The sequence below is a fragment of the Mastigoproctus giganteus genome, chromosome 7 (assembly GCF_048544385.1).
Source record: "Mastigoproctus giganteus isolate SK-2022 chromosome 7, ASM4854438v1, whole genome shotgun sequence".
NCBI classification, from domain to species: domain Eukaryota; kingdom Metazoa; phylum Arthropoda; class Arachnida; order Uropygi; family Thelyphonidae; genus Mastigoproctus; species Mastigoproctus giganteus.
The window spans coordinates 44,745,220-44,768,505 of record NC_143581.1 but is presented as its reverse complement, the minus strand read 5'-3'; the positions used below and the strand labels follow the sequence as shown (position 1 = coordinate 44,768,505).

Sequence of the window (23,286 nt, the reverse complement as noted above, 5' to 3'; positions counted from 1 at the left end):
ACTCCATTTACCAACAGGTGCACGGCCATGGGTTCCCCAGTTAGTTCAGTCAGGGAAAACATCGCAAGGGAAGAATTGGAGGGTCCTGCGTTTACGAGTACAGTATTACAAGGGAAGAATTGGAGGGTCGTGCGTTTACGAGTACTGTATATCAGATCTCATTACCTTTTGGTGTCGCTACGTGATGATGCGTTTGTAGTTATTCCTAGAGATTGGGGCAACCGACTCTTAGACAACTTTAACTTTCTGTTACCTTTCATAAAATAATTCACTATCGACCTGGTCCGATGTGAGGGCACATGCCTGAGAACAACAATATATCGCAAGCCAATGTATGCTGGCCAATTTACCAACTACGGGTCAGCACACACACACACGCAGCCATCTTCTCGGCATTGCGCGGGCCTTGGTAACTCGCCCCTGGACCCACTCTAGTTCTGCAGATGAGACGCACCGAGATTGCTAGGGTCAAGACAGATCTTACGAGATGTGACTATCCCACCAGTACCCTAGATAGGTGCGACCTATAGGCCCGTGACCATGTAGCGACCGACAGGACCGTTCAAGGTAATAACTCCGCGGCGAATGCCTTTATCCCATACTACCTAAACCGTTCACATCAGGTTTCTAGGGTCCTGAAATCTCATGGGATAAAGTGCGTACAACTCGCAGGCAGGAAATTGTGATCTCTCATCTCCAAAGTGAAAACATCAGTTTCCACCTTACTACAGAGGACTAATCTACTGCATTTCTTACGTGACAGCACTAGCTGCTACGTCGGGGAAACTGGCAGAAGACTCGGCAACCGTATTTCAGAACACGAAAGAGCCATTCGCATAGCGGACATAGAACACTCGGCCATTGATAAGCACTTCTGGTCAACTCGACACGACATTTACCCATGCCACGATGTGAAGGTTGCCGATCGGTCCCGCCATTACCGTCGCTGCGCCTGATTGGAGTCACTGCACATCACGTGCTCTAATATTTCCGTCAAAAGAAACAGAGGATGTCGTGTTCATCCTATTATTAAAGCAACCATTCTCATGACTGACCAACGGTGGCATCGTTCCCATACGTCACAACCACAAACTTCAACTTCCAACAGTTAGTTGTTGCATCACGCAGTTCACTTTGCAGGACTACCATCGCACGCTCTTTAGCTCTACGTTTCCTAAACTTTCAATCAAACGGTTAACTGATGAAGGGCAATATAAAGCCCGAAAACCTTTTTTGTATTACTGGTTACTGTATGTATCTAACATATTCTGTTTTTACTATTTATCGTATGTATTTAACATTAAACTTAGTATTTTATTTTACTTTCTGTTCCGCTCTGTGCTACATAATAGAGAATATAGAATAATGAATCCAGAGCACGTAGGCCTTTTTACCTATACTATTCCCTATTAGAATTAGGAAAGCAAAAACGTGTAGAAAAGTGATAGTAAGGAAGGAAGAAGAAGAAATACCGTCGAAAAAGAAAAGGGACAAAAAAAATCAAATTATTATATCAGGGTTACCGTATTTTTGATTGCTTGTGTCCTCTGATCGATTTGCCTGTTTAGCTAGACGAAAAAACTCCGTTTCTGGGAGGAAAATTTTGTGATCTACGCCTAGACCGACTAACTCAGCCACGGAGTGAAAAAAACCCATTAAAGTTCCTCGCGTCATCAACGGAATTAGGTCTACTCCACAATATCTCCACTCCACCATAAGTGTCCTTTTCTCTGATGTTGGTGGGATGGTACCGCATTCCTCGTTGTCTCCATATGAAATAACGTCTAGAATCTGTTTATAGGCTAAAACAGGACTCATCAGAGGACAGAACAGTACCCCACTTGTAAGGGCTCCAAGTCACCTATTCATGCCATCGGTTTTGATTACTCTCCGATGGTTTGGGATTAATGGAACACAAACTACTAGCTTCTTTGTAGAGCCCACTTGAATTGAGCCATCTTAACACAGTCCGGTTAGAAGTGTTTTCAACTGCGACCGCAACAACCTCAAGATACAGTCGATGACAAGACACCGTAGGGTTCCGTGTTGATATTGGAGCCAGATAACGGTCTGTTCTGGTTGACGTAGCCCTTGGGCGACCTTGGTTGCCCCTTCCTGTAATGGTTCCTGTCTCCTGAAACTGCATCATAGTGCCGTGATGACACTACGTGACACATTAGGCCAAAGTGATGGAGTAACACTTACAGGACGTAATAAAGATAGTTTATTAAAGGAGTTTCAAAACGGTATAACTGTGGGAGTCAGTGCTTTGGATGCTTTCATATAGGAAACGTCATATTTTGTTTGTTCTTCAAGCCCACTATGGTTATACTGCACCAAGAATGGTTTCGAACTGGTCAAACCTCCTCCTGCTGACAGAATTATAAAGAATTGCGTAGGGTTGATGTTCGTAATAAGCAAAGGGTGAGCACATTGTACGGGCTCAACAGCATGTCACTGTGTAACAGTTGGCATCGCAGTACAATATGGGGAATGCAAGAACAATATCCCAAATGACGTTATGCTGCACACTTAGACTATGAGATCTCTCCTTACTGCTGATCATCGTCGACAGCGAATGCTATAGTGTCAAGAACACACTGATTGGACACTGGGGGATTGCAAACGAGCGTTCTGGTCGGATGAGTCCAAATAGCTGGTGCAACACACCAACAGATGCCTTCGTGTATGGCGTAAGCAATACGACTCCATGGATCCATCATGCCTGGCGTCCACTGTTCAAGCAACTGTCGTTAATTGCGTAATATGGGTCATATTTTGCTGGCAAGAACTAGGACTCCTGGTGTGTATGAATAAACGTTTCACTGGTGACGTCTACCAGCAACTTTATTGATTGGTATTACACTATCTGCAGTGGATGCGGGATGAGTTGTATATAAGCAGAGAAAATAGAAACAGGCGAGCCCCCTTATTGGTTCGAGACTGGTATTAGGCAACGGCTGCCCTGATGTTTAATGCTCCCTGGTAGCTAAGTTGCCTGAAACAACATACCTACACTCACTACAAAAACAATCATCACATTTCACTCAGGCGTATACAGATTTCTGTAACAATCACAGTGGTATAGTGGATCGCACCCTCGTCTAGAAGCCATCCAATTACAAATAAAAAATGCATATTGGCAGCGCTTAGGAGATCATCTACCCCTGCCATATTTCATTTTTTCCTGACAGAAAGTTCATCTTCAAAGACGACAATGTGTCGTATCATCGGGCCCCCACTGGGCACGGGTGGTTCAAGTCAGTGAAGATATTACCCGTGTTGATTGGCCTCCAAATTCGCTTGACGTTAATTCAATTGAACAACTGTGGGATGTTTGGACACGCAACCATCATCTATTCCGACACTATGGAAAGTCTTGCAGGCAGCATGGTTGCCGATCTCTACGGACTTCAGACGTCTAGTGAGGTCAGTAATAGGCGAATAGTGTCTGTTATCCATGTCAACGGTGAGCTAACACGGTATTAGGTAGGTGGTCATAATTTAGTGATCACTTGATTTATATATATTCTGTAGTTGCAAACACCTCAAGCTGACCATACAGAGAATGAATGGAAATTTATTTATTTAAATGGACTGAAGAGAATAAAATACTAAGAACCCCAGGGACTCATATCTGGTGAGTATGGGCTTGGCACAACCAGGGTCTTGAGCTGGATATCATCATTCTTCTCTTTCTTGGTAATTCCCTTATACTTCTGACTCTCTCTCTCTCTCTCTCTCTCTCTCTCTCTCTCTCTCTCTCTCTCTCTCTCTCTCTCTCAGGGTAATTCATAAATTTTTTTTGGCTGATGCAGCATAAGCCACAGGCTTCGTTGCACCATATGGCTAATAATAATAATATAACTAAAGATTATAAAATTAACTCCGTATTGCTACTGTAGAATATCAATATTTTTAGTTCTTTAGTTCTATTTGGTTTTATATCCAAATCTTTAATCATTTTTCGTGATGATTTCTAAAGAGTAGAGGGCTTTATTCATACATATTTAAATTTTTTATTTAATTCTTTTTCAATGGCTGGTGGTCACATGGACCGTTTTCATACGGCCAGCTGAGGAACATGTGAGATTCGTCTTGTGAGGCAGTGAAGTGTAGATGACTTAATTACGTATCTTAGGTTGTAAACATTCTAGTCCATTATTGAAGTTATTTTTGAACATATATTTTTTTAAAAAAACTACCATGGGTATCCAACGGTGGCAAGGTTTTCAATTTGCGATTGATAGAGGAGGAACTTTTACTGATATATTTGCCAGGTGCCCCGATGGGAAAGTTATCGTTATGAAATTGCTGTCGGAGGATCCAGATAACTATAAGGATGCGCCTTCAGAAGGAATAAGAAGAATATTAAACGAGGTAAGTTCTATGGATATATTATAGTTGTGAGGATGCACGCACGTTATCAGTGTCTATTCGATATGAAGTGATGTAAGCAAACGCTTATCTAAAATATTAGGAAATCGAGTATCCCCAGTGACCTGCACCGAAAAGCAATCCAAATCCCAAAAAAAAGCCCAGGCAGGGAGAAGGCTTGCTGACCTTTATTCCATCATTTAAGCCTCGCACCAGCCCCCCAACTTCCTCAGGTGTTAGAGTGCATTCGCATATTTTTATTCTAAGCGCCTGTTGCCACTTTGACATGCAATCCATTTAGGTTTTTAAATTATTTTACTTTTATTCTTATTCCTTATCAGTGCAAGATTAAGGTACGGGCTAGCAGAGCTCTTGCCCAGGGCACCATTCTTTAAGGGGTGCCAAAAACAGAAGAACAATGAGGCAAAAAAAATATAGGTCGAGATTCAGTATCGGGTACCGAAAAATCATTCTCCTCAGGGCACTGAAATACCTTTTCTTTATTCCTTATTCTTCCTTCTATCCTGTATTTCAAGTAGTGCTGGCAATTTATATACTGAATGTGTTGCTTTGCATAAATTGCCACTTACTTACATTAACTAACTTATACATCAATAATATATATATATTTATTTATTTATTTATAGAAATATTTGTCATGCATGCACACACACACACCACACACTTTTCTCTCTCAGAGACTGTGAATTCCAGGTATCACTACTATATTTTAAATGTTTTATTGAATGTAAGAAGAAATTAGAGTTTTCAATAAAGTGACACAACAGTATATTCTGCAAAGTTACCCATCATGAAATTTTTGAGATTTTTAGAGAAAATTAAATTGCTATCAACCCATTTTTCAGAATTTAGTTTCTGAATCTTTTTGTGTATAGGTCAATTGAAAAATGAAAATTGGGTAAGTAATCTGTAGACTGCAAGATCAAAGTAGTATATACTGTACTGCATAGTGAATTTTAAAAAAAATGTCTTAAAATTGAATTTCTTATGTATAGTTATATAACTGAAATTAAATGTGTATTTAATTTGATAACTTTTTGTAATTAAATTATAAATTTAAAACCTAACCCTGTTTTCTTCTTTGTAATAGGAAATAGGTCAAACGTTATCTTTTACACAGCCTATTGACACATCTCATATTGATTGGATTCGCATGGGTACCACTGTGGCTACTAATGCTCTTTTGGAAAGAAAAGGGGAAAGGATGGCTCTTGCAATCACTGCAGGATTCAAAGATTTATTGTTCATTGGAAATCAAGCAAGGCCGAAACTGTTTGATCTGGTAAATCAAGCTATTTGTAATGTATAATATTTTATTTTAAAAACATTTTCATGTACATTGCACATTGTGTGCGTAAATGTGCATTGCATTACATGCACATTTACACACACACAAATTTTTGTTAAGAGGATCTCTTAGATGATGTTATTTTATTTTTAGTAACATCTGGGAGCACTGTTTGTTACAGGGGCAGTTTGCATACATTCTACATCCATATTGACCCATGAGTAATCAGTGATTATTAGACACCTGAATTATCATTATTGTAAACAAAATTATTTGCATTTTGTAAATGTATACACAGTTCATTTGATTGTTCTTATCAAAGCCAAATTTAGAATCAATTCAGAAAAATTTATAATTGTATACTGTAAACAGGCAGGAATTGGCAGTTAAATATCTAGAAACCTTATATAGAAACCTGTTGTACAAAATCACTCTTGCACAATTATTTTATCATGAAAATTCCTCAAACAATGTAATTAGGCACAAATTCTATCCAAAAGGGTGTCAATAAACTTTAATTTTCATCTTTAAATAATTTAATAAAAAAATTTAAAAAAAATGGTTTCACTTATTATTTATTCTATGGTATCCCTTCAAAGTGGAGTGAAACCTCTCTTAAAGTTGACAACATTGGGTCAGAAGAAAGTGACCATTATAGGGAGGTGTCTGCTTTGCAGAGGTCCATGTCCACGAGCTTCAGTAATTCAGAAAAATGAAATTCACTGTAACTGGTTGCTTACTCTGAAATTTTTTTATTGACTATCATTGTACTTGTATTTCTTTTAATTAACTTTTAATAAATAACACAACTTTTAGTAAACACACAAATAACTTTTATTTTAATTTAATTTTGCAACTTTATTTCATTATGAATAATTAGATCACTTACAAGTTTTAGTCCATTTCATTGTTTTTGCCCACATAGAATTTTTATAATATATAGCCCTGCCATAAACAAGAAGAAATTTCATTTCATAAAAAATTAGTATGCATTTTGTGCCTAGGAAAATTTTTCACTAATGTTCTAAGCAAAAATTTGCATAAATGAACAAACTTTGTGTGTAGCTACTGAAATGACTATCATTTCTCATTGCCGAGTGAAATTAGTATGCCGACAGGAAAATTGTCATTGTTCCTTGGTAAAAAAGCTGAACACCATTTTTGCTGAAGCAATTATGAAAGTAATGTCAAGCATCACATAGTATTTTTATTGAATATACAGGAATATTGAATGTACAGGGTACCACAAACTTCCTTTACAAAAATAAAATGTTATTGTGTAAGTAAGGTACATGATACAAATCTGAAACCACTTGCAAGTGATAGAGGATATCTTCAAGTTTTTATTCACCAATCAGAAAATATGTGTGCTGCAGTAGATGGCAGAATAATTGCAAAACTGTAATGATGGAGAATTTTACCAACAAAATATCTTCCTTTTAGTTTTGTTATGAATAAATTACTTCTGTGTAGTAGTAGTAGTGGCATGTGATGCAAGAAAGCAAGTGTATGAGCTTATGCAGCATAAGCCAAAAAAAAAAAAAAAAAATCACACCATTCCCTCCAAATGCCTGTCCAGTTCCTCCTTAAATTTATTTAACCTATCAACTTCCACAACGACAGATGGAAGTTTGTTCCAGCAATTAACCACTCGCTGGCTAAAGGCAAATTTCCGCACATCTATTCTACACCTGTCTTTTCTTAATTTGAATTTATGCCCCCTTAGGTTCGTAATCTGAACAAGTGGAAGGATCCCATCAGAATTCAGCTTGCTCAACCCATTCAAGGCCTTATACACCTCAATCAGATCACCACGCAGGTGCCAAGTCTCCAGCCACTGCAATTTGCAGAACTTAAACCTCTCCTGGTAAGAGGATCCCTTCATTCCCCTCACCAATCTTGTTGCCCTTCTCTGTACATGCTCAAGCAAATCTACATCCTTCCTAAAATGAAGCCTCCAGACCTGTACACATTACTCAAGGCGTGGCCTGACCATTGCCTTATACAGAGGGACAATCACCTCCTTTTCCCTGTTAGCAAAATCCTATATATCATTGACAAAACCCCATGACCTGCCCTGGCAGCCTGTCTGCATTGCTCAGAAAACTTCATATCTGGCTGCACAGTTACTCCCAGGTCTTTTTCATTTTCTACCACCTTGTACCACATAGTTGATACGTTTCTCTGGGGTTACTTCTACCCATATGCAGTACTTTTGCATTTGTCAAGGTTAAACTTCAGTTGCCACTTCTTAGCCCATCTGCCCAAATTATCTAGATCCTGTTGCAGTAGCACACTGCCATTACTGTCATTAACAATCCTGCCAACCTTTGTATCATCTGCAAACTTCGACACTAAGCCTGATATACTTTCATCAGTATCATTGATAAATATACAAAACAACAGAGGACCCAACAGCGAACCCTGTGGGACTCCACTAATAACATTAGTCCATGAAGAGCAGCACCCATTAATTGCCACCCTGTGTCTTCTCCCATTCAACGATCCTTTTATCCATTGTAGCAACTTACTCTTAATACCATTCTGCTCCAATTTGTACAATAGTCTTCCATTCGCAAGAGTGTCAAAAGCTTTCCTGATATCCAAATATATGATATCAAAATTATTTTTGCATCCAGTTCCTTTGTAACCACATCATAATATCCTATCAAATTTGTCAGACAAGACTTTCCCTTAACAAACCCATGCTGTGTCTGAATTATTGCTGCAATCTTGTCTAGATGATCCTGCAATGCATCTTTAACCAGTGACTCCATTATTTTACCCGGAACAGAAGTTAAACTAACTAGTCTGTAATTACTCATGTCACCCTTTGATCACCCTTTGTGAATTGGGGATACATTTGCACATCTCCAGTCCATGGGGACCTCCCCTGAGTCCAAGGATGCTCTCATAATTATGGCTAAGGGTTTGCTTAGTTGCTTTACCACCTCCTTTAATATAACTGGATAGATCCCATCCACCCCAGGTGCCTTTCTTATGTTTAACTTCAACAATTTCTCCTCTACTTTGCTCTCAGTTATTACAAAATCACCCTGCTACAATTTGATAACCTTCTGCCATTTTCAAACCTTAATAACTCCTCATGTGTGAATGTAGATGTAAAATACTCATTCAGTTTGTTTGCTATCTGAGCAGGATCATCAACAGTCGAACCATCGATATGAAGTGGACCAATCAGATTCATCCCCTTCCTTTTAGAGTTTATATAAGTAAAGAAATCCTTGCTGTTTTTCTTAGCATCTTTTGCCAAAGATTTCTCATAATCTGCCTTTGCCTGCCTAACCTCCTTTGTGACCTGATTACAGACTAGCTTATATCTGCCATAGGCTTCTGAGTCGCTTGATAATTTATATGCATCTCATGCATTTTTCTTCTCTGTTATGAGTCTCATTAGTTCATGTGATAACCATTTAGGCCTAAACCTTGAACAATATTTCTTAATAGGTATGAAACTTTTAGTAGCTTCCACGATTAATTCCTTGAATGCTTCCCACTTAGAATTTACCGTTGGTAACATCATCAGTTGATCCCACTGTACAGAATTTAAAAACTGTCTGAGACCATTGTACTCACCTTTATGGAAGCAAAAGCCCTTTCCTTTACCCCTGATAGTAATTATATCTTTAAGTAAATCCCACATCAGTACACTGTGATCACTGCCACCTAGTGGTTCCTTTATCTGCAAATTCTTAATACACGAATGATCACTGCTGATAACCAGATCAAGGGTATTACCCTCTCTCATTGCCTCTTGAACATGCTGCTGTAGAAAACAATCATCCAATAAATCCACAAAATTCTTACTAATGTGTGAGTGACCAACCCACAAGTTCCAGTCAATATCTGGGAAGTTAAAATCCCGCATTATAAGACATTCTGATTTACTAGCCCACTCCATTTCTCTGTATAATTGTTCATTGTACTCATTTGAGTCATTAGGCCTATAACACACTCCTACTCTTATTTTTGCTTTTGTAGTGCTTATGTCACACCAAACTTACTCAACAGTGCACTGTTCATCTATATCAACTGGATGCACTTCTTTTGATTTTATGTGTATGCTGTAACTTGTATGGTTATCCTCGGATGGTGATGCAGCATGTTATACATCACTGACCTTGCCATGTTAAGCTCATGACTGGCCTGTTTTACAGATTTCCCTGGACTTTGGGTAAAATTTCCTCGAACCAGCTCCACTGTACCCTCACTGACCTTTGTTCGACCACCATATCTGCCAAGTTGATTGCACAAACAGGCATCCTTTATGAACTTTCTGTACTATTTCAGAATTGTAAGTCTGTTTGGTGTATTCTTTTTAAACCATGTTTGGATTTATGCATAACAGCAGTGGTAGACTTGCCGCTCAGAGAGGTATAAAGTATTACTGTCTAGTGAAAGAGTGCCATACCATTATTCGTCATTGCCATGGCAAGGGGAAGTTGAGAAGCATCTTTGGGAACACATATATGTCGAAGGTAGAAGTAACAGAATTTTGTGTTGTGTGGAGTGGCTGGTTCTGATTACTACTCACAGAGACCAATTAATGTTCTTGTCACATTTTTTCTAATAATTTGCTTTAATTGCAATTTTAGATTGTAAATGTAATACGTGGCATGTCATATTATACTGTCTTGTGTTGCACTGATTTGCATATGCTGTACAAAATTACAATGATTACCTGATGTTCAATAAACTGGCAACAAGAAATCATCATTAATCAGCATATATGGGAAAAAAATTTGTAGTGATCCATGACAACACTAGATTTATCAGATATTTTAGAGTATTGGAAATTTATCTAAAAATACTTATGTAGTCTTGAAATACCCAAAAATTTTGTTGTGCAAGAACACAGTTGTTGGTTGGTTGGTTATTTGGTTTTTAGGAGCATTAGCAGCTTAGGCCATATTGCTCTGGGAATATGCGGTGGTCATTCCCTGACCTTTCCACATCCTCTGTATTTGGTGGTGACGGGCTCGAACCCCGGTCTAATCAAGAAGCGTGTGCTACGCACTTTTGCTCCTTCCCACTTGGCTACTGAGGCGCCAACACAGTTGTATGCTGTTTATTTTGTATTACATCTAGTTATTATTTTATCTAATAAAATCATAAAAAATACCATCAAACTGGACATTACAGAGACAAAATTAACCACAAAACAATCTTAATTTATTTCAAAATTAGAAATGGTTTCAGTTGTTCTTTTCACTCTATCTTTATATATAGTAAAAGAATCAACTGAACCATAATAACATTATGATTTTCGGCAGATATTTACTTTTGTCCCACTTTACTGTAGCTTCCTGACACAGCACCTTGCACATGCCAATCAAACTTGTACTGTGATATGATTGTACAGTCTGCTGATAATTAAACTCAGTGCAAATTAAAAGATGTTATAACTTTTTTTTCTATATGTAAAATTAATTATAATGCACCAGCATATTGAAGTAGACAGCAGCCTAGTTTTTGTAAGCTTTAGGGAGGGGAAAGGAGATGCATAGAGTGCAGTAGGGCTGGTTGACTTATATGCTGGATTACTGGAATTTTCTGAACCATCAAATGCAATATATATATATATATATATATTTTTTTTTCCCCCCTGCGCAATGAGACAGATTACATTATATTTTGTTCTGCTATTACATTTGGAGCAATTGCAGACTAATTCTCAGGTCAGGTTTGGCACTTATTGTGATAATAATAGTATATAATGGTATTAAAATTGCTGCAAACCTTAGAAGTATGTTTGGAAAATGGTTAGCTATTACAACTACGTGTGCACTGGCAGAAAGATTGCAGAAAGTAATCTCTGTTAACAGTTGTTAATTTCATTGCTAATATTTAAGTGTGGGTAAATGTGTGGTGGATGTAGGTTGAGCATTTAATTTGCCTTGAACTACATTGATGGCAATTCATGCAAATGTTGACAGAATTAAAGAATATTTACCTAGTGTGATGCCAACAAGTGCTACCAGAATTACAAAAGCAAGATACCAAGTTATAAACTAATTAGCTGGTGGATTACAATTCAAATCCTGGATGATAATGACCTCCTTTCAGTATTACATAATGTCACACCTATTTACACTCATTTAGTTTACTGTAGGAACTAAAATTTGGGTGGCCTTGAGTGCCAGCATTCTCGTGACCAAGTGACTGTATGCAATATGTAAAGTATTAGTCCAAGCTACAATTCTTGTTTAGTTTTAAACTTTTTTTTAGCAAGTTTTTTTTAACATTTTAAACATTTTTTTTCAGTTTACAGAGTAGATTTTTCCTTACAAACTGTAAACAAGGTCCAGAAAGGAAACATCTTTTTTTTTTTTTTTTTCAAAAACCAACTAATTTTCTCACTGCTTGGACACTAGCAGCGCTGTTTCTGCTCCCCATAACACATTTTCTGCCCTCATGCATATATGAAAAAAAAAAAAAAAAAAAAAAGCACTACAGGGGATGTTCTACAGTGCATATCAGCATTCAGAATGCACCCAAATGTTGTGCTGTAATGCACACGAGCGAATAATGCATTCTTAAGCAATCAGCCAGTAAGTGTCATAAATGTAAAGGCACATGAAATTAACAACTATTTACACTGACTGAATGCTTTGCAGTAATACTTGGCTTTTGTTTATAGATTTGGAACAAGTTTCATTTGTTCTTTGTTTGTGTTGTTGTTAGTTTATATACATGAATAAACTTTTTTTAAAATTTTAAGGTTTGTTTTGATTTACAGCTCAGCACAAAAGTAAGTGTTCACTTTTAGCAATGAATTTCAAACTTTTAATTTTAAACCATTATGTATGAATTTTCGGAAAATGCTGGGGATGTCAGTATGTTCATTTCCTTCAACATTCTGAAAATTAAAGCACACTGAATGGGTTCCCTTACATTTAGGTGGCAGCAAACATATTAATAAGGTGAATCTGCAAGGAAAAAATAATCCTCTAGGCTTAAAAGCTGCAATCATAGACTTGACATACCAGATATCACTTGGATTTATGGATCAAATACAACTATGCTAATGGGAAAACACCAGCCTATCTGCTGTCAAAGGGCAAAAGAAAGACATGGACCAACTACTTTTATATTCTTTCTGATTGTGCACTCATTAACAGACTGGCCTATAAACAAACTGTCTTCCTTTGTCATACATAGGACCCTGGAGCACATTGCTGCCCTCTCCCCACCCAAAAACAGTTCACTCCCTGAAATTTGTATCTGCTTGTGAAAACAACACATCATCAATGCATCAGAACTATTTCTGAAAATTACAGTACTCAGTGGGATTCTGATCAGTCACTCTACAGCCGACCGGGCTAGCCAGGTGGGTAAAGTGCCTGCCTGGCAACCCAAAGGTCGCGGGTTCGAATCCCGCCTCGGGCTTGGATCAAAGTACTGCAAAAAACCTTGGAAGGTGCATTATGGCCACAGAAGCCGATGCGCCAACAACTACCAAAAAAAAAAGAAAAAAAAAAGAATACCTCAAAAGGTATGATTACAGAATAAGAGCTCGTAAACAGCTCAGAAGAAATTGCACAAGAACTGAAGACCCAAAATTTAAAAGAATTTTAAATTTTGGGTCTTGGACCCATTTTAAAAGAATACTCATTAAAAAGGAGAGAATACTTGTTCCAGCTTGCACAGTTATATTCAGTTTTATTTCCTCAGCACTATCAACATTGCTGAAAGCACAATACCTAAACTCTCACATGAAACCATACATTCTCTAAATTGTTAGGTGTTAGTAGTGCTAGAATTTTGGCTACTCCCAGGCAGTAAGTTATATGTGCATGTGTGCAACCTGTAACTTGAAAGAACACTTACATAATAATATATGTAATCTCCAATTCCTTGAACTGTAAATGAGACTGCCTTCTTTCTCCACAGACTAATCTCTGTGGAAAACAAATTAAATAAAGATAAGGCTATTCATCATATTTTATCAAAGTTTGAGTGTTGTCCTCTTTTTACCAATGAATGCCATTAATCTTTTACTGCTTTTAGCCATGTGACAGTCTTATACACTGAAAATTAGATTTTATTTTTTTAGCTATTTTTTAGCTATTTAAAATTTTTGAATTTCTCTAGATGAATTTAATTTTTTATTTAATTAATTTTTGATTGATTTTTATCCTTATACATTATAACATATATAGATTTCTTTTTTGACAATAGTGATCCAATTTCATAGTAGCCAAATAAAAAAAAAATGGAACAAGTATTTTGATGACCTATACAGGCTACTGCAATCCTTGTTCCATGTTTTTTGTTTATCTTTTATAGACTTAGTTCTGGTGTCTTCATTACTTATTGCCATTAAAACCTAAACCAAACCAGGGGTGATGACAAGGTCAGTTGAATAGCCAGGAGTTACAATGTGGGAGGAAAGGGGAAGAATCCAGTATATACTGGATTTCTACCTCCCCTTATAATGGATCTTAATATTGCTCCATTTAGAAAACTTAAATAACCTTGAATTAAGCCACCTCAGTAGAGAAATTTGTCTTTATAAATAAAGAATTAATTTTTTTTCTTTTTTTAAAGGAGGTCATCTGTCCAGAAGTATTATATGAAGATGTGATGGAAGTTGATGAAAGAGTTGTTCTGCATCAGACTAAATGTCAATTAAATAAGAAATGTCCTATTGTTACAGGCACTACTGGAGAGCAGGTAAATCAAATTATTTAATTTAAATCTGTATCTTCAACTGTTGGTTAGATATCTAAAATTGTGTTGATTCATAATAGTTATGTGATATATTTTCTCCTCAGAAGTTTTATAATAATAAAAGTTATATGATATTTTATAGGTTGAAATTTGGAGAGAAATAAACAAAGACAAACTCAGGAATGACTTGAAGAAGACTTTATCTACTGGTATTTTCAGTTTGGCAGTAGTTCTTTGTCATTCTTACACGTAAGTTAGAAGTTTATTTAATGTTCTTAATACAGTCATCTGAGAAAGACAGCAAGGAAAAGGCAGGGGATATTTTATTAGCAAATTTTTATATTGAATGTGGCGAGGTATGAATTGATAAGACTATTCTTCAATAGCAGAAATTAATTATTTTCTTTGCAAATAGGTACAATTCCTCTGGATGTCATGCAAGAAAAACATTGAAGTAGTTGGCATAGGGTGGGTTCAGTGAGATTATAAAATTTCTTGGTAGACAAACATTAAAATTTAATCAGTTATTATGCATTAAGCTTGATTAAACATAATATAATACTATAAACTGTAATCTCTCTATATTGTAATTTTCTTAATGCATTAGTAAGTAATGCTGGGGCATGGCACTGTTTTAGCAACACAAACTAACATTAGCTCAGGAAGACTATTTATTCAGGAAGATTATTCAGAAAGATAATTGGCTATCAGCACTAATAAGTTGCTGATAGCCAATTATCTTTCTGAATAATCAGAGATGGAACAGACAGTGATGCAATGATGTTGTGCTATCAAACCGAATACTTGGCCTTTCTTTTGCTTTCTAGCTTACCACTACAAAGACTGAAATAGAAAATAGAAGCTGCTGTTTTGATGAAATTTTGATTTGAAATGTCCGTATTAACAATGGTCTCTGTAACAGAACCCATTGGATTGTGCAGGAAGTCAACAAATCCACACATCTGGTGAGTATGGGCTTGGCACACCCTGGGTCCTAAGTTGGATATCATCATTCTTCTCTTTCTTGGTGATTCGTTTTTTCTGCTTCTCTCTCTCTCTCTCTCTCTCTCTCTCTCTCTCTCTCTCTCTCTCTCTCTCTCTCTCTCTCAGGGTAATTCAGAAATTTTTTTTTTGCTGATGCAGCATAAGCCTCAAGCTTCCTTGCACGATATGGCTAATAATAATTAGATTTTATTCAACAATGACCATATATCAGCTGTTTTATTATTCATTTTATTTTTTATTTTATGAGCGTTTAATTTAATTTGGTTTAACTTAAATAATTTTCATAATTGTGATGATATGGGTTGATCATCCTGCTCACTTTTTGATCAAGTTCAAATCCAGTAGGTCCCTACCTTTCTTCCATTCTGAAGTGTCCAGCAGACTACACGTGTGCAATACACCAAATACTAAAATACAATGAATTTAAAAGAAAAGCCTATGTAATAATAAAGTAATACTGTAATAAATCCAAATGCAACAAGGCATAATATTATAAGAGCTTAAAATTATCTATTAAATATTGGTGTAGATACAACATAGATAGCTCTTAAAATAGCTCTTTACACGACGATAGTAGTGTAAAGGCATAATTTCAACTGTATCTCATATTGTGATCATTCTTCATAACAAGTTACCATGTTTTGCACTACCTCCAATAAGTAACGCTTCACTAATAGAGAAACTGTTGTTACTTATTCTCAGTGGGCACCATGATACAGATGGCACCGTTTCAAGGCTTGTTGGCCTTTCATCGGTGGTTGGGCAGGTATCCTGGTATTGCAATCTTGACAACTCAGTTGTGAAGTTAATCCCACAATATGGGAGATGCCAAAAGGTGTATGTGATAATACTGTAATAAATCCAAATGCAACAAGGCAAAATATTATAAGAGCTTAAAATTTATTTATTAAATATTGGTGTAGGTACACCATAGATAGCTCTTAAGCGAAAACTATGATAGTAGTGTAAAGGCATAATTTCAACTGTATCTCATATTGTGATCATTCTTCATAACAAGTTACCATGTTTTGCACTACCTCGAATAGGCACAATATGGCCTTAGCAGCTCTTGTGCCATTAAACAACATATCAACCAACCAACTACCTCGAATAAGTAACACTTCACTAATAGAGAAGACTATTGTTACTTATTCTCAGTGGGCACCACCACCCAAAGGGCACTGTTTCAAGGCTTGTTGGCCTTTGATCATTGGGTGGACAGGTTCCCTGATATTGCAATCATGACAACCCAGTTGTGAAGTTAATCTCACTCTTACGTCTTTTAGCATCTCTCATATTGTGAGATTACACCACATGTACACCTTTTGGCATCTCTCATATTGTGGGATTAACTCCACAACTGGGTTGTCATGATTGCAATACCAGGATACCTGCTCACCCACCGATGAAAGGCCAACAAGCCTTAAAATGGTGCCATCTTGGTGTTGGTGCCCACCGAGAATAAGTAACAATAGTCTTCTCCATTAGTGAAGTGTTACTTATTTGAGGTAGTGCAATACCTGGTAACCCGTGAAGGATGATCACAATATGAGATACAGTTGAAATGATGCCTTTATGCTACTATTGTAGTTTTTGTTTAAGAGCTATCTGTGGTGTGTCTACACCAATATTTAATAGTAATAATGAAGTGTAATAAATGATGCAAGGATAGATAAAATACAAAATATGCCTTGTGCTTTCATCTAATTGCAGGGTAAACATTTTGCTTGTATACAACTTTTTGTTGATATTATTACTAACATCCACAGACAGTTCCACATTTCTTTGATGTACTGTGTTGTTTTGCAGGTGCATCTTAGGAACTTCTGCTTCAGAACCAAATATTACTTGAATGATTTTTTTTTCATGTTGGCAAAATTATTTTCTCTCTGTTAGATGGGCTTGTTTTGTTTTTTTTTATATTAAATTTGAAACTTTAAATGAGGCAATAAGAGGCTCATTTAATACCTTTAAGTGTTATTACTAATGAGAATTTTTGCATTATTAATTTAATTAAACATTAAGCATCTTTATGCAATTAATCATCTTTAAGAATTATTACCAAAGAGCATTTTTACAAAGAAAGGAAACTATGACAAAGTAATCTGTAGACTTCTATGCAACATTCCCTTGATTCTCTCTAAATTTTGGTGAATTTTGAGGGAGATGGTAAGAGAGTGCATTAAACCATTAAAGTTAATTATGAGGACACCACTAGATTCTGGAAACGTAGTTCTAAGAGTAAAGTGGGTAACTACCAACTAGTTGGTCTGACTTTAGTGATAGGAAAAAGCATTGATGCAATAATCAAGAGCCCAGTATAGTATCATTTAGATAGAAATGGAATTTTGAACAAAACACAGCATAGTTTTTTAAAGAGAAAATCATGTTTAGCTAACCTGGTTTGCTATTTTGATAAAGTCATTCATGAGCTGAATGCAGGAAATATTTTCACCATTGTTTACTTGTATTTTATCAAAGCATTTGACTCAGTCCTACAAGCCAGAACACATTGAAATCAGAGGAAAAATTTTATACTTACATGGATTTTAGAATGGCTGCAGGACAAGAGGCAGCAGATTGTGATTAACAGTTATTCTTTATTTTTATGGTTAAGCTAACATAAGAAGTGGGGATTCCAAGGATTGTTACTGGGACCACCACTGCTTTTGATTTTCCTCAATGACATTGATGAAGGGATACAGGGCATGATGTCAAGATTGGTAGAGCAGTTAATGATCAGTGAAGCAAAGTTTCTTCAGAACAACTTAGATAGACTTCAGGAATAGTCAGAAAAGTGACAGCTATGTTTTAATGGAACAAAATGCAGGGTCTAACACTTTGGGAATAGCAACTGAAAAAAATTAACATACACTACTTTTTTTTTTTTTTTTATGAGAACCCCAAACACAAGAGATATTAGAACCTATAGTACTTAGTACCGTACATGGGTTGGAGGATGAGAACACGAAAGAAGATATTTGTTGACATTACACTTGAACTTCTGTAGGCTGTAATTGTAAGGAAATACATATGAAGGAAGGTGATAATGAAATTATAGTAATCTTATAATACCGTGATAAATCTGACTAAAAATGAATAGCAAGTGCTTAAAAAACTGTACTCACCATGTATAAATCTGCAATAAATTTATTGGTAGATGGTGGTTAAATTTAGGTTGGAAGGTGCATTAAAAAGAACTAAGGCGGAGAATGGGGTGAAAATATTTTAAACAGATTTTAAAATGAGCGCAAGGAAGTAGAAATGCAGATCTCCAATCCTTGGTTGTCGTAAAGAGGTTAAAGGACATAAGTGAAATATAATAAAATATTTTCACCCCATTCTCCGCCTTAGTTCTTTTTGATGCACCTTCCAACCTACATTTAACCACCATCTACCAATAAATTTATTGCAGATTTATACAAGGTGAGTACCGTTTTTTAAGTACTTCCTATTCATTTTTAGTCAGATTGGCATCACCGGTCTTTTTTTCACTTATGTCCTTTAACCTCTTTACGACAACCAAGGATTGGAGATCTGCATTTCTACTTCCTTGCGCTCATTTTAAAATCTGTTTAAAATATTTTCACCCCATTCTCCACCTTAGTTCTTTTTAATGCACCTTCCAACCTAAATTTAACCACCATCTACCAATAAATTTATTGCAGATTTATACAAGGTGAGTACCATTTTTTAAGCACTTGCTATTCATTTTTAATATGAAGAAAGGTTGTTCCAGAAAACAGTAATTGAATGAATAAACAAGGAAGATGAAAAGTTGGTTCTGTGAGTTTGAAGTTGGACAGTAAATGAATGTTGGCTGGCGGTGGCATGTGTTCAGACTGTTTTGAAAGAGAGAGCAGAAATTATAAGGGCCAATTTAGAAGAACAGTGCTCATAGAAGTATCTGTGGAAAAGGCATGCAGCAGAAACAGTACATCTATGAGACAGAGAATGGAGAGACTCTGTTAGAGATGAATCATTAATTAACCTAACTGTCCTCTTCTGAATGGAATCTAGAAGCCTGAGAGAGGTTTTGGGGGCACTTCCCCAGATGTCGGAACATTATTCCACCGTAGGGGGGATTTGCGATTTGTACAGAGTGAACAGCTGTTTGGAAGAAAAGTAACGTTGAGAGTGAAAGAGAAAACAAAGTTTTTTAGATGCAGAGGAAGCAATATTTGTAATGTCCTTGTGCCAAGAGAGATTAGAAGTCAGGGTAATCCCCAAAAGAGATATATCATCATGCCTAGAAATTGGAGTGTCACCAAAGATAAGCATAGGAGCAGAAGAATCCTTTTTGCGAGATATAAGACAAGACTGAGTTTTAGATGGATTGAAATCAACTAAGTTGTCTTTGCCCCACTAGAGAATTACCTGGAAATCGGCATTTAAGGAATTGGTAGCATTAGTGGAGAAGTTAGAAGATAGAGAGCCATCTATCATCATGCTCAGTGAGCGGTCAGAGAGAAACTGGATAACCAATTACAAAAAACAGTTGACAAACCATAAGGAAGCTTGTTTAGAAGACCTTTATGCCAAATACAATTGAAAGCCTTTGAGATGTGGAGTGCAACTGCTTGTTTTTCACCGAACGTTTCCATTGAATTTATTCATAAATGGGTAAGATAAGCCAGAATATCATAAGTGGATTGACACTAATGGAATCCATTCTGGTGATCGTTGATCAGATGGAAGGTTTATAGATAGTTTAAGAGTTGGCAGTTAATTGATTTCTCCATTACTTTAGAAAGAGTAGAAGTAATTGCAATAGGATGATAATTGGATGGGAGGGATTTATCACCCTTTTTAGGAACTGGTTGGATATGAGCAAATTTCCAAGCAGAAGGAAAAACACCTGTGGAATAAGAAAGTGAAAAAAGGTAGAAAAGAACAGGAGTAAGTTCAGGAGCACAGGTTTTGAGAACAAGTGGAGAAATAACATCAGGACCTGGAGCTTTCTTAGCATCAAGATTTGTCAAAATCCTTCTGACAACTTCTTGACTGAAGACCACAGGTGGCATTGAATGGAGCGTGTTGGGAATGGTGGGAGGCATTTTACCAAGATCATTAATACGTGAGTTGGAAGAAAATTGGGATGCTAGCAGGTCAGCTTTATCCTTGGCCAAAGTGACAATAGAACCACCTGGTTTTGACAGAGGTGGGAGCAGAGACGGGCAAAAGTTGCGGTCAATAGCTTTGGCAAGAGACCAGAATGTTTGGCTACCATTAGGGCAAGAAGCAAGTTTTCTACTCTTAGCCTGTTCAAAATCTAGTTTGGACTGATTAATAACTGCTTTACAATTGTTGCGAGCTTTGGTGTAGGCAGAAAATGAAACTGAAGAATTGGAAACAAGCCAATTACGATATGCAACATTCTTCTCTTGAACAGCCTTACCACATTTATTGGAAAACCAAGGTTTAGATAAAGGACAAGATTTTAAGGTGGAATGGGGAATAAAGGAATTCCATTCATACAAGAATAATTTCACTGACACGATCCAAGAGAACGTTGACATCAGAAGTTTTGAAACAGTAATCCGACCAAGGAAAAGAAGAAAAGAAATCTCGCAGGTCATCCTATTTTGCGTTCTTGTAATGCCAAACAACACGAGGTTGGGAATAGCCACGAGATAAAGGCTCCATTGGAGAAGAGACAATCACCAAGTTGTGATCTGTGATGCCTAAAGGACCACTCACTTCGACCATGTACTTAGAAGGGTTGTTTGTTAGAAAAAGATCAAGCGTGTTGGTGTATGGTTGGGATTGTCTGGTATTCTGGTAGGTAAATGAACAATCTGTGCAAGGTCATTAGTAATTGCAAAAGCCTCATCATCTCGACCAGCTGGGTCTGTGTGACTAGAAAACGGAAGCCAGCTGGAGTTATAAACATTCAAGTCACCAAGTTGGACTGGAGAAAGTCAAGCCACAAAGAGAGGAAGTCAAAGAGTTTCAAGTGATTAGTCGAATTGGGAGAATGGTAGAGACAACAGATGAATTTGACACAATGAGGTAGAGAGATTTTAAGCCAGAGAAAAATGAAAAGAGGAGATTCCAAATTACCATGTCTTCGACAGAGAATATCAGAACAGACATATGCACAAGAACCACCTTTGAGGTGAATGGAATCATACAGCGAATAATTTGGGCAACTGAGATGAGTAGTTGTTGAATCAATCAATAACTGAGATTCTGTCAGAAAAAGTACATGGGGTTTGGCAGACTGTAAGTGGAAATGGACATCATTGAGAATGGAACTGAGACCACATATTTTTGTGAAATGAACTAGGAAGTGTTTGGGAGGTTTAGACCTTTTTGCAACTAAGTTTGCTCTATTAGTTTGACAATTCATGATGTGTTCAATAGTAAGAAAAGGTGGGGGGGGATGCTGTATGAAGTAATGAAATTTTTGGATATGACATACATATGGTAAGAATATACCCAGGTCCTTGACATAATGTGGCCTCTACAATGCCCCCCCCCCCCTGCATACCGACTACTCGGACTCCCTCCAGTCACTGTCTGGCAGAGTAGAGGTAGCAGGATTATACACTAGCTGATCTGGAAGCATTCTAGAGAGTTACCAATAGGTTCGGTTCAATGTACTAACTAGTGGCTGGCCTGCGAATATTGTTTTAGAGCTGTACCCTCAAAATCTAAGGAAGTTTGGATCTCGCCATGGTGTTCAACATAACCTCAAAAGACATCAATCATACTGAAAGATGGAAGAGATGGGGGAGGGTTGACCGAAACTTAACTCTGGAGACTAAAATGGGTTCCACCACTTCAAGCCTTCAATAAGCAAAGTTGTGGTATTGCACCAGTTGATGAGAGTCATCTACCACCTAGTATTGCCTGGTAACACAAACTGGTGGGATTCCTCCATGTGGTGTGGGTGCCACACCTTGACCCCTGCTTACAGTGGTTCACACCTGGGTGGTCACCCACAGTGCGCTTGCGCATGAGAGTTATAATCAGGATTACTAACAGTCCCACCATCGTGAAGGTGCAAGCAGAGTGGATTTGGCTACAGACCATCCAGTTTTCGCCAAAATTTGGTCCACTTGACTTGAGTGTCACCCGAATATCAGTTCCATCAGTGTTTTAGACTCCCAGGTTGCAAGCGCAGCTTGTCTGGCATGTCTGAATGTCTGTGACAGCCTCAAGGAGCAGTTTAATTAAAAACAGTACAGGAAGAAAGGGATTCGGTAGTTACGAGATGGTTGGATGTGAAGTTCTCCAAGCAGTGTAGATAGTGGTCCTTTCAGTATGCTTTAAAATTGAAACCTCTGCCCAACCATCTCATGCGGACATCAGTTTTTGAGCCACAATTGAAAAATCTGTGCAATACCAATTGAAATGCCAGCTGACCCTTTGATAGTCATATCCAAGGGCTATTAAGTGAGCTAAACATGACAGTATACAATGTTATCTACTCACCAAGTTAGTTCCTTTCACACTGGCATGCCCAGCTTCCAACCTGTGACTTCTCTCTCAAGATTTTGGGGAAGGCTGCCACATCTTTTGTCTAAAAGCAACTATTTATAGCACCTTGATTACAATATCTTGATTTCCTGCTAGTCTATATAGATGACTCAAACTCAAAATCATATGTGGGATCAGCTGCTGTTCTACAAAGAATGGCATCCAACCAGATTACATGAGAAAGTAGCATATACACAACAGAATTGCATGCAGTACAACTTGCCTTGGATAATATAAAAGTTAGAAGCTACCAAAGATATATGATGTATTCTGATTTGTTAAGCATGTTACAGGCTTTGTCAACAGTGAGGTATAATCCTCATCCAATTCTATCTCAGATTCAGCAGATACTTTATTCTCTCCTTTTGAATCTGAATTTGACATCTACTTCTGCTGGATCCCAAATCGCTTTGGAA

At 37.2% G+C, this 23,286-nt stretch overlaps 1 protein-coding gene across 2 annotated transcripts in view; it reads left to right on the top strand.

Moving 5' to 3' along the window:
- The first annotated feature begins 4,049 nt into the window (after positions 1 to 4,049).
- The window catches only part of LOC150082857 (5-oxoprolinase), a 234,998-nt gene continuing 215,761 nt past the window's right edge, over positions 4,050 to 23,286 (top strand). For both annotated transcript variants that reach the window (XM_090376873.1, XM_090376872.1), the window contains exons 1-4: positions 4,050 to 4,380; positions 5,489 to 5,680; positions 14,258 to 14,383; positions 14,523 to 14,629. In XM_090376873.1, coding sequence (XP_090232999.1) covers positions 4,207 to 4,380; positions 5,489 to 5,680; positions 14,258 to 14,383; positions 14,523 to 14,629 — 599 coding nt within the window. In that variant the 5' untranslated portion in view covers positions 4,050 to 4,206. The remainder of the gene's footprint in view (positions 4,381 to 5,488; positions 5,681 to 14,257; positions 14,384 to 14,522; positions 14,630 to 23,286) is intronic.